Source organism: Barbus barbus, assembly GCF_936440315.1.
Source record: "Barbus barbus genome assembly, chromosome: 34".
NCBI classification, from domain to species: Eukaryota; Metazoa; Chordata; class Actinopteri; order Cypriniformes; family Cyprinidae; genus Barbus; species Barbus barbus.
In genome coordinates, this window is record NC_136762.1 from 27,257,917 (window position 1) to 27,276,046 (window position 18,130).

Sequence of the window (18,130 nt, forward strand, 5' to 3'; positions counted from 1 at the left end):
CTTCAGAATGCATCCTGCTGCTTATGTCAGCTGTCACATCATCAATAAATACAAGAAAACCAGTTCCACTGGCAGCCATACATGCCCACGCCATGACACAACCACCACCATGCTTCACTGATGAGGTGGTATGCTTAGGATCATGACCAGTTCCTTTCCTTCTCCATACTCTTCTCTTCCCATCACTCTGGTACAAGTTGATCTTGGTCTCATCTGTCCATAGGATGTTGTTCCAGAACTGTGAAGGCTTTTTTAGATGTCGTTTGGCAAACTCTAATCTGGCCTTCCTGTTTTTGAGGCTCACCAATGGTTTACATCTTGTGGTGAACCCTCTGTATTCACTCTGGTGAAGTCTTCTCTTGATTGTTGACTTTGACACACATACACCTACCTCCTGGAGAGTGTTCTTGATCTGGCCAACTGTTGTGAAGGGTGTTTTCTTCACCAGGGAAAGAATTCTTTGGTCATCCACCACAGTTGTTTTCCGTGGTCTTCCGGGTCTTTTGGTGTTGCTGAGCTCACCGGTGCTTTCCTTCTTTTTAAAAATGTTCCAAACAGTTGTTTTGGCCACGCCTAATGTTTTTGCTATCTCTCTGTTGGGTTTGTTTTGTTTTTTCAGCCTAATGACGGCTTGCTTCACTGATAGTGACAGCTCTTTGGATCTCATCTTGACAGTTGACAGCAACAGATTCCAAATGCAAATAGCACACTTGAAGTGAACTCTGGACCTTTTATCTGCTCATTGTAATTGGGATAATGAGGGAATAACACACACCTGGCCATGGAACAGCTGAGAAGCCAATTGTCCCATTACTTTTGGTCCCTTAACAAGTGGGAGGCACATATGCAAACTGTTGTAATTCCTACACCGTTCACCTGATTTGGATGTAAATACCCTCAAATTAAAGCTGACAGTCTGCAGTTAAAGCACATCTTGTTCGTTTCATTTGAAATCCATTGTGGTGGTGTATAGAGTCAAAAAGTTTAGAATTGTGTCGATGTCCCAATATTTATGGACCTGACTGTAGTTGTGATGATACTGTGAGGCGTGGCCCGAGCACCTATCAGCGTCGCCCTGGCAACAGAGGAGAAACACCTGCTCCCAATCACCACGGGCTGATCGGTCCCAGCTGAGAGGACTTCACACACGGCTACAAAAGCCGTGTGGATGCACACATGGGTGAGCAATGTCTCCCGACGCAAGGAAACTAACAAACCTATCTTCTGTCCCGCAGAGAGCTCGGAGTGACCGATCAGCCCGACACCTCCCGCACTGTCTCCCGAAGCACCGAGCACAGCAGCACGAGGAGGAACGCGACACTCTGCACGCCCCACGGACACGGGAGTTGTTAGCACCTGCGCCTTTTCTGTTTGAGCACAATAAATACACCCTCCGGGGCATTTATTGCACTTTCGCCTGTCGTGTGATCCTTCAGCCCGCTACACTGGTGGATCTGTGGGCATTGGCTCATCCTGGGCGCCGGGAACCGCTGGCCTGCCAACTGCGCGCTGGGTGCCCTCCGGCGTGCGTCGCTCCGGGAACACCCTCTGGGGAAAAGGCGGTGCTCGCTCCCCAGCCTCCCGGCGTTGCGTTGCCTCCGCCAGCTCGATGGCCTCCACTAATTCCCCGATGGTTTGCGGGTTCCGCATACCCGCCGCCTGCCGAAGAGGACGGGGAAGTGCTCGAAGGAACCGGTCCACCACGACTCGTTCGGCGACCTGGGCGGCGCTGGGTTCTCCAGTCAATAGCCAGTGTTGGGAGAGACGCGATAGTTCGGCAGCTTGGGCACGGGCTGGCAACCGGCTGTTGTACTCCCATGTGTGAAACAGCTGGGCGGCCGAAATGGGGGAGAGGCCGACGCGGGCCAGACTTTCCTTCCGCAACTCATCGTATGACTCCATTAGGGAGGTGGGAAGTGAGAAATACACCTGCTGCGGTTCTCCGGTGAGAAGCGGTGCCAGTACCCGTGCCCATTCTTCCCGCGGCCACGCCTCCCGCGTCGCGATGGCCTCGAACATCTTCAGATAGTTCTCGATGTCATCGTGTGCCGTCATCTTCGGCAAAAGTTGGGCGGCTTGTACGCAGGGGTCGGGCAGCGGAACCCGCTGGGCAGTGGAAAGGCGGAGGGCAGCGATCTCTCTCTCCGTCTCTCCCTGGCGAGCGGCCATGTGCTCCACTATTTGCTGCTGGCGAATGCTTACTTCTGTTAGATGCTTTAACAGTTCCTCCATGGCTGGGGAGCGGCGGCCGCCGATACCTGTCTGAAACAGAGTGAAGAGCAAGAGGGGGAAAAACCAAAAAAAATTACTTGGGGCTGTTATGAAAGTCAGCGATCCTTCAGCAATCTGCTCGCATTCTCCACCAGTGTAGCGGGCTGAAGGATCACACGACAGGCGAAAGTGCAATAAATGCCCCGGAGGGTGTATTTATTGTGCTCAAACAGAAAAGGTGCAGGTGCTAACAACTCCCGTGTCCGTGGGGCGTGCAGAGTGTCGCGTTCCTCCTCGTGCTGCTGTGCTCGGTGCTTCGGGAGACAGTGCGGGAGGTGTCGGGCTGATCGGTCACTCCGAGCTCTCTGCGGGACAGAAGATAGGTTTGTTAGTTTCCTTGCGTCGGGAGCCATTGCTCACCCATGTGTGCATCCACACGGCTTTTGTAGCCGTGTGTGAAGTCCTCTCAGCTGGGACCGATCAGCCCGTGGTGATTGGGAGCAGGTGTTTCTCCTCTGTTGCCAGGGCGACGCTGATAGGTGCTCGGGCCACGCCTCACAATACTACCTTTTCTAATATCTTTGACAGAAAATGAGATTCGAGATCGGTCTGTAATTAATTAATTCTTTGGGGTCAAGTTGTGTTTTTTTAATGAGAGGCTTAATAACAGCCAGTTTGAAGGTTTTTGGGACATATCCTAATGACAACGATGAGTTAATAATATTCAGAAGAGGATCTATTACTTCTGGAATCACCTCTTTTAGGAGCTTAGATGGAACAGGGTCTAAAATACAGGTTGTTGGTTTAGATGATTTAACAAGTTTATACAATTCTTCATTTCCAATAGAAGAGAATGAGTGGAATTGTTCCTCAGGGGATCTAAAGTGCACTATCTGATGCGATACTGTGGCTGACAGCTGCATGGTTACAATTGTATCTCTAATAGTTTCGATCTTGGAAGTAAAGTAGTTCATAAAGTCATTACTACTGTGCTGCTGGTTAATGTCTGCACCTGCTGATGTTATATTTTTTGTTAATTTAGCCACTGTATTAAATAAATACTTGGGGTTGTGTTTGTTTTCTTCTAAAAGATATGTAAAGTAATCAGATCTAGCTGTTTTAATGCTTTTCTGTAGGATAGGGTACTTTCCCATCAAGCAATATGAAATAATTCTAATTTTGTTTTTCTCCAGCTGCGCTCCATTTTCCGGGCTGCTCTCTTTAGGTCCCGAGTGTGCTCATTATACCACGGTGTTGGACTCTTTTCCTGAATCTTCCTTAAGCATAAAGGAGCAACCGTACCTAAAGTGCTAGAAAAGAGAGAGTCAATATTTTCTGTTACATCAAGTTGTTCTGAGCTACTGGATATCCTGAGGAATTGAGATAAATCAGGAAGATTATTTATAAAGTAGTCTTTTGTGGTAGAAGTGATGGTTCTACCATATTTGTAACAAGGAGTTGGCTTTACAGCTTTAGCTATATGGAATATACACACGAAACTAGATAATGATCTGAGATATCATCACTCTGCTGCAATATTTCAACGCCACTGACATCAATTTCATATGACAGTATTAAATCTAGAGTATGATCTCGACAATGAGTAGGTCCTTAAACGTGTTGTTTAACACCAATGGAGTTTAGAATGTCTATAAATGCTGAAGTGAAGGTGGAGACGGCTGAAGTGTTGTTTTTATGAGTTTACAGAAAATTCAAACTGATTTAAGAATGTTTCATTATCAATAAACAAAGCTGTTGCCTTGAAAATAAAAGCAGTGCGGTTGTATTGAGTACACAATTACACCTATTTGCTACAGTTCATTGAGGGAACCATGAATGCCAAAATGTACTGTGACATAATGACGCAGAGACTGGGCCGCAGCACAATATTCCAACATTATAACGACCCCAAACACACCTCCAAGATGACCACTGCCTTGCTAAAGAAACTGAGGGTAAAGGTGATGGACTGGCCAAGCATGTCTCCAGACCTAAACCCTATTGAGCATCTGTGGGGCATCCTCAAACGGAAGGTGGAGGAGCGCAAAGTCTCTAACATCCACCAGCTCCGTGATGTCATCATGGAGTGGAAGAGGACCCCAGTGGACACCTGTGAAGCTCTGTTGAACTCCATGCCCAAGAGGGTTAAGGCAGTGCTGGAAAATAATGGTGGCCACACAAAATATTGACACTTTGGGCCCAATTTGGACATTTTCACTTAGGGGTGTACTAACTTTTGTGGCCAGCGGTTTATACATTAATGTCTGTGTGTTGAGTTATTTTGAGGGGACAGCAAATTTACACTGTTATACAAGCTGTACACTCACTACTTTACATTGTAGCAAAGTGTCATTTCTTCAGTGTTGTCACATGAAAATGTATAATAAAATATTTACAAAAATGTGAGTGGTAGTTTTGTAGGCAAACATTAATGCCTTGAATTTTATGCGAGCAGCTATTGGTTGGTATAACATGCTTTCTTTTCGGCTCATTAAAAATTAATCTTACATCCACATTCTGTATTAATTGTAAAGGTTTGATAGAACCGATTCCACCCCCCTCGCTCTACCACTTCACTTCCAGTCTGTCTATACTGTCCTGTCGCAATAAATGCAAAACTGCCAAAAAATAAAAGAGGATTGGAAAAACATTGGATTGGCTTTCCTGAGATGGTACCTATACACTACACATTTTCGATTGGCCATCATTGGAGATGTAATTTTGTTAATTACAGCATCTACCAGCAGGGGTTAAAACTTTGACCTCCTGTACACCTTCTGTCATGGAATACCAGGAGAAGGCAAAATTGGATCCAAGTGCAGTTTAATTAAATACAAACAATAATCCAGAACAAAGCAGCAAGCAAAACCGTGGCCAATGTAATCCAACAACACAGGGTAACTGATTCAATACTGCAGCAACAAAAGTCACGAGTGAGCATGGTATACATAGTGATGGGATAATGAGTAAATGACCTACAGGTGATGATAATCAGAACAGAAAAGACTAGGCAAAGGACTATGGGAAATAGAGTTCATAGCATGTAACAGTGAAAGGGGAGAGCGCCATCAAGTGGCCATTCCAGGGCACAACAATCAGACACTGTGACACCTTGAGCCCTATTATGAACACATCTTCTGAAAAGGCTAAATATACTTACCACAGTGTACCGATACTACCCAACATATTCTCAATGAAAACGTTCATTCAGTAAATAGTATTTGGTGAGCTGTACTTTCCTGTTTTCTTTCAGGGAGAGTTAATAAACAATATAGAGAAGAATGTCTGCAGTGCTCAGGAATATGTGGAAAAGGCCAAAGAGGAAACCAAAGCAGCTGTCAAAGTCCGGAAGACTAGCAGGACGGTGAGATAGACAACGAATCCAGTATACTCCTCTGAAATCACCTTTCTCTTTTTCTTTCCTCTTTCTCTGGTGCCGTCCGTCTCCTGCTCTGGTCAGGGAGATATGATAGACCGTATAGAGTATAATGTGGATCATACAGTGGATTACATTAAGGATGCCTTGTTAAACACCAAGACGGCTGTAAAGTACCAGAGTAAAGCGCGAAGGGTGAGTGAAGGATAAGTCAGTGCCTGCTGTCTGTCCTGCATGAGCTCCTTTCTCCCCTTTTTCCATTCCCACTCCTTGTTATGGGAAGCTTTGTCTGTGTGCTGTCAACATTAATCTAATGCTGATGGGTCAGATTGTTTTCTCAATCGTTGAAGTGTTGAATTCACTGACAGATAAAAACTAGCCACCAGTAGTTCACCCAAATATGAACATTTGTTGAAAATGTGCTTGCTCTCAGTTCATCAAAGATTAGGATGAGTTTGTTTCTTCATCAGGTTTGTAGAGATGTGTCTCTGCATCAGTGTCTCAGCAATGGATGCTCTGCAGTGAATGGGTGCCGTCAGAATGAGAGTCCAAACAGCTGATAAAAACATCACAATAATCCACACCACTCCAGTCCATCAGTTAACATCTGGAGAAGACAAAAGATGAAATAAATCCATCACTAAGACGTTTTTAACTTCAAACCATTGCTTTCGGCTAAAATAGGAGTAATTTTATTCATAATATAACTTTCTCCATGGAAAAGAGCAGTGCAGCTGAGCTCCATTCTCACTTGTGTTTTACTGTAGGGTTTGTAACGGGAGGAATAACCTAGTTGTTGAGGTTTGTAATACTTTTAGCACTGAGATGTCATGAACTGATGGCCTGAAGTGAAAATCCCTCATTTTCTGTCCATATCGCCCACAGAAGTTGATCCTGATAGGCGGCTGTGTGTCCGTGTGTCTTCTCATCCTCATCATCTCTCTAGCCATTGGATTGAGCTAAACAAGACACTGCTGTCTGTGTGCTGCTTGTGACACACAGGAACTCAGGACCATCTATTTGTGATATAGCCGATAGATTCAGTAGATTTAGTTAAAAACAAAAAGTCACAGACGTGCTGGGAAATTACATACAGACTGAGTGTTACATGTACTGAAAGATAAATGAGATGGTACGTGAAATTATGTGCGATGTACAGTGTTTAGAACAAGTATTCACTGTCTGGAAAGTTGTGTTATTGTTTTACAGTAACTTTATGACTTTTTTTTAATTGATCAAGAAAATACTCAAAGAAGGCACAAATTATTCTGTTTACAGAAGCAGACATGAACTTAGTAACTGAGTAGCTAAACATTTCATATTTGACAACCCAGAATTATGAAATATTAGATGACCGACAGGAAGCTGTTCTCAGCATATTAAATTTAAGATTAAGAGTAAAAATGAAAATGTTATGTTCTATATCCTATTCAAATTGTGTCATTCCAGGCCCAAATGCTTTTTTTCATTAAATTAGTTCTTTGTTTTTTCCCCACTGACACAGAGGACAATGAAAAAGGCTGACATGGTTTAAAGCTACTGTTGTCCCATTTTTGCCTTCTCAACGTCTTAAAATGCACATATGTAGATCAGGGAAATCTAAACGTTTCCCAGGGCATATGCCTGCCAAACCCCTCATGAACACTCAGCTTTTAGACCTTTAAAACTTGTTCAGCCACGAATGCCATCTGAGCTTTTTTGCAGTGTTAAGTATCCTCATGGTGTTTTGCCTCAATGCTGAACATACCTTCCAGACAGAGGAGAATCTACTTTGATTACACGCATATGATTTTCATTTAGCTATATATGTGTCACTAATATGAAATAGATTTCTTGCACCAGTGATATTTTAGGTGCTCCATACTACTGAGGGTGACTACTTTATGCACGTTTTATTTCTTTGCCTCTGTTAGTGTTGTTATGTACCACTGTGTGTCACATGTCTGCTCAGCTCATTGTGGCATGATTGTAAACAGTAAACAGTGTTATGCGTTTGCTACGCTCCTTACCTTCAACATAACGCCATCATGGAGAGCAGCGTTGAGCTGATAGTCGTTTACTCTTAGAACATAAACTCTGACATTAGACATCACTGGCCCAAACAGTTTACAGCAGTATATACGGTTTATAAATTCATCTGTAATATGATGTGTCATACTCAGTGTTGGGCAGCAACTAGTTACTAGTAACTTAGTTACTGTAATAATATTACTTTTTGCTGTAACTAATTACTAATAAGATTCCAGTAATAATATTCCAGTTAGTATCCATAAAACAGCTTAGTTACTTAGCTACTATTGATGCCTCAACCCCACTGATTTAAAATCCAACAATCATATAATTCCTAGATGTATTTTCATAATTTTCACGACTCGCACATGCATGTGATGTCTCCAGTGCAGCAGGCAAGCTTGGAATATGGAAAAGCTTACATTCAGCAGATAGAAATATTGCATTATATTGATTTTGTCAGGAAAAAAGATGATCTGAACACTGTTGTGTAAGTTGTGGCTTTACTTTACTTTGGCATTACATCCCACCCACATCCCTCTGATCAGCATATGCGACATTATATTACTATAATTAAAAGTCTTTTTGAAAAATTAAACAATTTCTTAAAAAAAAATGTGATTTGATCAAATACATAACGAAATATAATCGTATGGGTAACAGAGAAATTACAATTAGCTTCAAGCTACACATGACAATTAATAACATTGGAATGTCACTATCAATCACTATTGAGTGTTTGTAATAACTTCTGACTGCGATCCAAAGTGGATTTTGGTCAAATGATGAGGCAGAAATATGTTGTTAGTTACGTTCTAGAAGAATTTGATGTGGAAGATACACAGTTACAACTTTTGTGGGGCGTGAAGAAAAAGTAATGTAACTAGTAGCGTAACTAATTACTGTTGCCAGAAAGTAATAAGTAACGTAATTACTTTTGAAAGGAGTAACTAGTAATGAGTAATATATTCCATTCTTTGAGTAACTAGCCCAACACTGAATGAAAAGCCCAGCATCCTCAAACTGCTCTCCACGAATCTTTGGCATGCAGTGATATTTCTGCCTGGGTAATAATCTCTTCTTTTCTACTTTTCATGCTGCCCGGAATGGTTTTTTTTTTTCATTTTCATCTTTGATTTTTTTCTTAAACTTGTCCAAATACAGAAGAAAAGCGTTGTTATTCTCTGTTGTGTGCTGCTTGGAATCGTTGTTGCTTCTGTCGTTGGTGGTGTGTTGTCTTGAATGACACACGCAGAGCATGATGTGTTTAGAGCAGATAATAAGGAGAATAGTTGTTTCAGGTCATCTTCTGTTCTGTGTGAGTTTTTGCGGTGTGTTAAGGCTGGAATATACTACACGACTCACACTCTGTATCATCACACGTAGTGATTTTGTAAAGGTTTACAGAAAAACTGAGCATCATACATTAAACGACTGAGGATCACACGCTACCTTTCGAGTCGTTCCGAACACAGTAAACTCACACAGTCGTGCGCTTCATTGCTATGCCATGCAATGCATGTTCTAAGTGATTTTCTGTGAAATCGGTCAACTCGCTGTCCAACATCTGCAGACTGGCTATGACTTTCATCAAGTAGTGTTGACTCATCAACCTGAGCAAAAGTCATGCAGTGTATTCTAGCCTTTATTCTGGCTATTGTATAATTTACTTTTTTTAAAGATTCTGAACAAAACATAATGTATCGTCTGTCGTTGTGAGGCTCTTTGAAGCAAACAGATTCTCTTAAACAAAAAGTGTGAGAGTGTTTACCCGGATAGCAAGAGAGCAGGTGAAAACCATTGAATCAATGTTAAAAATAGTTGATTTTCCAGTGTTAATGGCATTGAATTAATATCACTTTTGCACCCGCAATTAATGTTGAAAAAATTGACATTTCAACAAACCACCATTATTGTGATCAGCTTGCTTTAGTTGGGCTATTGACTCTTGCTTTTCATTAAGTTAAAGGGATAGTTCACCCAAAAATGAACATTTGATGTTTGTCTGCTTACCCCAAGAGCATCCAAGATGTAGGGGACGTTGTTTCTTCAGTAGAACACAAACAAAGATTTTTAACTGCAGTCTGTCAGTCATATAATGGCAGTCAATGGGACCCACAGCTTTGAGAGAGAAAAAAACATACACAGACAAAACCAAATTATACCCTGCTGCTCGTGACGATACATTGAGGTCTAAAGACACGAAACGATCTGTCTGTGCAAGAAACTGAACAGTATTTATATTGTTTTTTACCTCTGATGCGCTGCCTGGTCCAACTGTCCTGAGCGCGTTCACACAACAGCCGGCGCATGACGTGTCTTCCTCTTCTTGCTTTACGGTGGATAAACATCAAATTGTCATTTTTGGGTGAACAGTCCCTTTAATAAAGAAAGAGATGTTTTAAATTGAAGTAGACTACTTTTTGTGATGGGTCTCAAGCTGTAATAAAGTTGAATAATAATACTAAAAGTGTTGAAGTTGTGTGTTTAGTCTTTCATTACTGATGTAAATGTTCTGTTTCATAAATGTAAAAATACTGTGGGAAAATATAAAGGAAGATTTAGACATCAACACTCATCATACAAACCTCAGCAATGGTGACAGTCATCAAACTAATTCAGATAAACAGATCAACTGCAGTGCATGCTGGGAGTCATGAATGAGTTCTGTACTATGTTGATACCCAGCATGCATTTCAATATAAAAGTTTATTTTGTTGATTGTCACCATTGTTGGGTCTCATACGCTGATTCTTGATGTCTAATTTTTTAGTATTTTATGTTAATTCATATAAGTATGATAGCTGTGCCACTGCTTTAATCTCGCACTGTAGTATCACACATTATTCACACATAATAACACAACACACCTGTGAGCAATTATTTAAATAACCTCCCAATGATTAGACATCATAACCTGATCCCAATGAATCTTAGTTTCCATTGTTTCAACAAATGTATTTTAGCACATTGTTACAAGTGAAAGTGAAAACCCTAACATTAAAGTACAAGAGTCAAGAGCCCAACTAAAGCAAACACTGATCACAATAATGGTGCTTTGTAGAAATGTCAACATTGCAGATGCAAAAGTGATCCAATCGCAACTATTTTATCATTGATTCAGTGGTTGATTGCTATCGTTGACGAACTTTAAACTGCAAATAAACGTGTTTGTTGAAAATAACCTGATTGTTGCAAGTAAAGTTCCAGTTTATTCACACCTCAGATTGTTTCCAGATGTTTGTGTGCTTTATATACACATGTGAATGTCTAAAGAAAACATTACTAGGTTTTAAAGACCTCTAATTCATTCACACAATTCACACAAAGCAAATATCTTTCAAATAATTTCTGTGTGGAGCATGCCCCGGATCCGCGCAGTGCCCCCCCCCCCCCCCCCCCCCCCCTTGCCTGTTTGCATCTCTGTTCATTACAAGCAAAGTGCTGTATATACATGTATAGTCTGCTGTCCGCTTTCATACGACGCCCTCTTCATCTGCCCTGTGAGTAACTGAGTTTGTATATTAACATGCACAATCTTGACTGCATTTTAAATGACTTATGACAAAAAAGAAATGTGGCACTAATGATAACAGTCAAAACAAGACTCTGCCTCCATGCTAGCAATAAATGAACTGATGATTCGATTAAGAACGTCCAGTTATGTCTTGCAGTACAGAGCACAAAGCTTGTATACTAGCTCACCCTTTAAACTTGGCATTACTGATGTTCCTCAAGTCGCTTTGAATAACAGTCTGAATGATGTAACGAATAAATGTAATTGTAAGTACACCATATCCACATTTTCAAATTCATTCACACTTTGAATTTTAAATCACAGACTGGTAGAAACAGAAGCAAAATGCTGCAAACATTTGGAGAACATATGAAGTCATACACCATGAAGTACTACAACACCAGACTGGATGCACTGTCAGTCTCATGTTGTAGAGCTCCTCAGGGTACATCTATGAGCAATGCATGGATCAGCAGTTCCCATAATCAACATTTTTGGAGTCAACTTTAATGATTTAAGCAGATGACAGAAAAGTGAACAAATCAAGAGCTATTATCAGGACAGGTAACTGAAAATATGTGAAACATATTAGCTAAGCTAGTCCTAAAGTTTGCATTTGTGCTGCATAATGACTAAAGATACAGCCATGCTCTTCAGCATTTTAGATATTGTGTTTCTATTTGTATTCTTCAGTGTTGAGGTACAGGCATGAGAGCTTAAACACAAGTACAAATACAGCTGGGGCTGATCAAACCGAGGCCAAGATTAACTCCTTTTTCTTGTCCAAGACACAAGAAATGTAAGAGTGCAGTAGTTTTCAATAGCCCACTGTTATATGAAATATCCCCTCAAAGTCCCACAAAGACATAGGTTCAACATCAACATCTAGATTACTTGTTTGAGACCGGATGTTATTCTAGCAGCTGGCCAATCAGCCTTTCTCAGGCCAAAATGAGTGCTCTGGCCCATAACAAAACATATTTCCTAATATATGAATTATCAATATTTTAAATGTCATAAGTAGAAATTATACAGAATAATATATTGTGTAAATGTATTGAATAATACATAAGGAATTGCCGCTTTCGTATATTGAAAAAAAAGTGACAGTATATTTAGTTATCACAATATGTAATTTTATATGCATTAATACACCTTATAATAGATGTACATGTGATAAGAGATGGTACTGCGTGTGTAAAAATATACTGAACATATATTTACTCGTGCAGTATATACATTCATATATTGACATATATATTTCTTATGTTTAACAATCATTTATGATATACATGTTTCGTATTTTAAAATATAGCAATAGTTTACTATAGGATAAGCATGCCTGCTCATATTTAGCCATTACTTTTTAAATAAGTAATATATAATTTAACAGTGTTTGGCCAATCATCTTCCTGACCACAGACTCTACTCTTCTGCACGATGATAACCCCACAAACTTACACATTTCAATATAATACAACATTAAAGACGAACAGATCTCCCTCTATATTAATATTGAGCAAAAACACATGAAATAACATTTAATTTTAAAATCTTTACTCTCTTATAACAGTCAGAAGCAAAGCATGCTGGGAACTAGAATCTGCTTTAACTCATTCTGTGAATGTGTGTATATTTGTGTGTGTATACATTCACATTTATATGGGAGCATCTATGAGCAATATATACTCAATAAAGGAGCAAACGTTATGAATATTAGATTTATCTTGTAAAGCTGATAGGTGCCTATTGTATCCGCTGGCGTTCTTCTTCTTCCGTTTCTTCCGCTCGAAAGTCAATGACAGGACACATCTTGTACTTATTTACCTATAGTTGCAAAATAAGGTGGATAATATTTTACAACATATGAGTAGATTAACTTTTATTTTATAAAATACCTTTATTTTGACGAGTGGCGCGCAGGAAATGCGTCATATTCGCTGGCATCGCTTCCTGTGGTGAAGGGATTTCCGTCAACAACAGATCAATTTGATCAAAACAAGCGGAAACGATCTTTTAAGCTCTTGGGATCTAATCAAAGCTGATATCTGTTCAAACACGTAAGACAGAACGCTATTATTATTATTATTAATACTTTGAAGATCTCGTTTATGAACTTATGTATTTCCCTGAGTACAGTTTTCTTTTCATGATATAGAGATAAAGCAGTAATATACCGTGCTACTGAATAATTGCTTCTTTTATATGTACCATCCCACATTAAAATACTGTAGTGTTTTTGAACCATACTATAGTAAAGTTCTTGAATTAATTTGTTGCTGTGGTAATATAACAACTATAGTAATCTAAACAGATGACTTTACCCGGTACTGTACTAATATCTCTACAACTATAGGGTATATTATACTACAATACACTACAGTTTACCTCAGTAAGAACTACAGTATTTATCAGTTCAGTATAGTTAATACTACAGTATGCTGTATGTGTTGTAAATACTATAGTATACAGTATAATACACTTTACTATAGTATGGTTTAAAAACACTATAGTATTTTTTCATGTGGGATGTTTTTATGCAACTGATGGGACATTATAATAATAAAATGGTAAGTGTCACTGTATTGTATGAATGACAGCGTCGTCTGGATCACGTAACAGCACTCACTGACTGATCTGTTTGTAGAGAGATCATTTGAATGTGGGTCGGCTGAATATTTGTTGTGCAGCTTGCCATGTTGAATGGGCTGGGGTTTGTTTCAGCGCAGGATGAACTCTCAGGTGGTGCGCAGGGGCATCAGCGTCCAGCAGTCTGAGCTGACCTGTAAGAGAGGATGCGGTTTCTACGGTAACGCCGTCTGGCAGGGCCTCTGCTCCAAATGCTGGAGAGAGGAGAACCGGTGCACCAAAGCCAAGCAGATAGAGGACGACAGAGCGCTGGCCGAGAGGTGAGAGACTGGACGATGAGCGAAGCTTCATCCTCTGCATTATTCTGCTCTCCTGTGGTCAGCTGCTGTGGTGCTGTGTGTCTGACAGGCTACAGAGAGAGGAGGAAGCGGCGTATGCCAGCAGCCGCGAGGAGCCGCCTTCACGACCAGAGTCCTCCAAAACACACAGCGTGCCCATGGTGAAGAGGCTTTTCACCTCCGCTCCCAAAACACCTGCAAGGAGAGGTACGACAGTGAGTCACACACAGGGTTCTTTTGGTCATGGAAGCAAGTAGAGAGAATAAACCTTAAACATTCATTACAATTTCTGTTGTGAATATACAGTGTATATGTGACCACAAAATAATCTTTCCATTGATGAATGGTTTGTTATGATCGGACAATATTTGTCTGAGATACAACTATTTGAAAATCTGGAATCTGAGGGAGCAAAAAAATCTAAATATTGAGAAAATCTCCTTTAAAGTTGTTCAAATGAAGTCCTTAGCAATGCATATTACTAATCAATAATGAAGTTTTGATATATTTACAGTAGGAAATTTACTAAATATCTTCATGGAACACGATCTTTACTTAATATCCTCATGATTTTTGGCATAAAAGAAAAATTGATAATTTTGACCCATATTTTTGTCTATTGCTACAATATATATATATATATATATATGTGTGTGTGTGTGTGTGTGTGTGTGTGTGTGTGTGTGTGTGTTTAGTCATTATGCAGATGCTTTTAGCCAGTGACAATAGAAGCAATCAAAATCAACAAAAGAGCAATGATATGTAAGAGCTGTGATAAGTCTCAGTGAGCCTAATGCAGTACGCACTTTTTTTAATATAATAAATAAAAAGAAAAGATAGAATAGAAAAATAATAGGGAACGCTAGTGTTAGAGGGTCTTTCTTTTTTATTAAAATAAAACAAGTCAAAAGAATAGCGAATGCTAGTGTTAGAGGGTCATTTTTATAATAAATAAAAAGAAAACAAGTAGAATGAATAGAAACAGAATAGAGAATGCTAGTGTCAGAGGGTCAAGTGTTGTTGTTTTCTGGTAATGCTCAGCTCTAAAGTATTTAGTTGTGAGTGCAATCCCTAACAGGGTTTCTGAGGGTTTTAAAAAGGTCTTAAAAAGTCTTAATTCGTCCTTTCAGAAATTTAAGACCATAAAAGGGTCTTAAATCAGAGCAGAAAGTCTTAAATTCATACAGTCGTGGCATTAAATGTTGCATCCTTCACAGTGTTTTTCTCTTATTTTCCAATACAAATATCTAAACATCTTTAGATCAAGATATATTTACTTAAGATGCAAATATAAAGTCTTGTTTTCTGGGAAAATTGAACAAAAGGAAGTGAGTTTTTACTTAAAACTAGAATAAATATCCATCAGTGGGGAATGAAAACTTGTTTTCCCTTTGAAATTAAGCTGATGTTTCTGAGCCCATTGGCAGATATTTATTCTTGTTTTAATCATAAACTCATTTGATTTTGATTAACATGCCTTCTTTTCTTATGTCGTCATTTTGCTTTTCAAGGAAATGTACCTTGATTTAAGAATCTTTAGACATTTTGTTCCACAAAACTGAGAAAGAACATTACATTTTTTGATCAAGTTTGATCAGGGGGTGCAATAAAAATGATTCCCATATTCTAGTGGTTTAAAGGAGAGATAATAAAACATTCTTTTTTTTCTTTTTTGGAAATAACAAATTATGAGACGTGGGTGTGAATAGAGTTAATTTTTGAAAGAAATAGAAGAAGTATGCAGTGAAATGCAACATTAGCGAGTTTTAGTCTTTTCTGGGTATAATGCAGTAATATTTTATAAACTTAGCCACAGAAAAAGAGACTTTCAGAAATTCCAGACCTTGAAGTCATGTGACATGGAGTTTACACGCATGACCGTCTCGCTCTTGTTCTCAAGCAGATGCAGGAGCTCCAAAGACTGCCGTGAGCCAGAGCGCCTCGCTCAGCCGTCAGCCCTGTGCAGAACGTGACCATGTGACACAGCACTTCATCGACTTCCTCAAGACCTTCCAGAGACCTGGATATGACATTTTTAAACAGTGCCATGCCTTCGTTGAAAATATTGCACACAAAAAGGTGAGAAACAAGTATGCTGATGTTTTCCAGCATCCATGCTTTGGAAGCAATAAAAGCAGAATTTTGTATTAGATCACAATTTGCACAACAATGTTTATTAAAAATTAATAACTAAATGTTTTCTTTCTGTTTGCGCTGCAGGTGGCTGTAGGTGGTGAAGATTTCTCAGACTCTGTGCAGGATTTCTATCAAAACATGTCTGAATACCTACAGACCAACTTAAAAGGTACAACATGCAAAGCCACATTGTTTGTTGTTTTCATGGAAATAATAAATCAGAGAGAAATTTAGATTTATTTTATAAGATTTATTGAATTAACTATATAAGGGGTTGGCAACCTTTTGTCATGAAGTGCCATTTATTTATTTTTTGTTACAAAGTATCATTTTCAGAATTAAATGTGCCATCAATCACAAAGTTGTTTATTTGATTAGTGACATTATAGAAATCCAAAACAGTGCTTGAGCATCACCCTCATTGTGATATGTGTGTGGAAGGTGCGGGAGTCTGTATGCTGAGATATAAACCCATGCAGTCACATAGTATGGTTTATTTGACCTGCACGCTTGTTAACTTGAACAGTTTAATTTTCTCACTTCAGTTGTACCTATAGCTGCAAAATTAATGAAACGGACGATGTGGAATGATATAGATTGTTATGCATGTGCAGGGGACTTTGTTTAAATGAAATACATACACATCTCTCTATTGACACATGCCAGTGATTATGTGTCCCATCTGCGTTTATTTGTCTCATAAGAACAGATAATTTGCCACGTTTCTGACGGTTATATGTAAATGTGTGTCAGGGTCTCCAGATGTGATGGAGACGGTGATGGATGAGGTGGAGCGGTATGTGATGGGCCGTCTGTATAAGCAGCTCTTCTGCCCTGACAACACAGATGATGAGAAGAAAGACCTGGCCATGCAGAAGAGAATCAGGTGTGCTGAAAGCATTTGTCTAGTCAAGTGATTTGAAATGTGAAGAGTAAAAACAGCATAACACTTTGTGTGTGTGTATTTTCAGGGCTTTGCACTGGGTGTCCATTGCAATGCTGTGTGCTCCTGTAGACGAGCAGATCCCTAAAGTATCAGACAGTGTGGAGAGAGCCATAACAGGTACAGACACATGCGTGCATCATTATACACTCACAGCTGAGACAAGCAGATTGTATAGTGAACTTAGGATAAAACTTGCTTCATAAAACACACAATATTGGTTGATTTGGTGAGACATTTGCAGCTGTCATACAATAATCCATATGCACACACATGTTGCTACCTTATTCAAAACATTAAAGCAATAATTAGCCTGTGCTGTGCCTTTTTGCTTTGAGATATATACATATACATATATATATATATACTCATTTGCAATGCATTTCACTTACATAATTCACCGTTTCTGAGTAAAACTAAACACTTAATGTCATTTAAGAGGAGAGAAATGCATTACGCTTTGATTAAAAGTTTATAAAATCATAAAATCAATTTTGTTGTTTTTTAATAGACCTGATTGACTTGGACTCTAAAAAGGTTCCCAAGGAGAAGTTGGCGTGTGTCACCAGGTGTAGTAAACACATCATGACGGCCGTCCAGGGTAGTAAGAAGGCCGCCGCCTCAGCTGATGACTTTCTGCCCACTCTCGTCTACATCGTGCTGAAGGCCAATCTGCCTCGATTACAGTCCAACATCCAGTACATCACCCGCTACTGCAACCCCAGCCGCCTCATGAGCGGAGAGGACGGCTATTACTTCACTAACCTGGTAAGGATTCACTTTCACCTCGTTCTTATCGTGTGTTATTAGCAAAAACACAAAGTACAGTACTTTCAGATTTGGTAACTATATTATTTAACAGGAGCCTGGATTAAATTCACATGTTAGCCATTTTAGTCATCCCTATGTCAGTCATACTAGTACTCTTAGTGATCTGATGAAACCTCTAGGTGTTAAACTTCAGTTTGTGTCCTCCTGCAGCATTTGTGCTCCAGACATAAATGATTCCT

At 39.7% G+C, this 18,130-nt stretch overlaps 1 protein-coding gene across 3 annotated transcripts in view; it reads left to right on the forward strand.

Annotated features, from left to right (window-relative positions):
* LOC306854588 (rab5 GDP/GTP exchange factor-like) overlaps positions 1-18,130 on the forward strand; it is a 48,122-nt gene that overhangs the window by 27,058 nt on the left and 2,934 nt on the right. For 2 of the 3 annotated variants that reach the window (XM_079392731.1, XM_079392733.1), the window contains exons 9-16: positions 5,465-5,575; positions 13,839-14,023; positions 14,112-14,248; positions 15,942-16,120; positions 16,262-16,346; positions 16,931-17,063; positions 17,149-17,240; positions 17,632-17,888. In XM_079392731.1, the coding sequence (XP_079248857.1) occupies positions 5,465-5,575; positions 13,839-14,023; positions 14,112-14,248; positions 15,942-16,120; positions 16,262-16,346; positions 16,931-17,063; positions 17,149-17,240; positions 17,632-17,888 (1,179 nt within the window). The remainder of the gene's footprint in view (positions 1-5,464; positions 5,576-13,838; positions 14,024-14,111; positions 14,249-15,941; positions 16,121-16,261; positions 16,347-16,930; positions 17,064-17,148; positions 17,241-17,631; positions 17,889-18,130) is intronic. The other variant, XM_079392732.1, reaches the window with a different exon arrangement.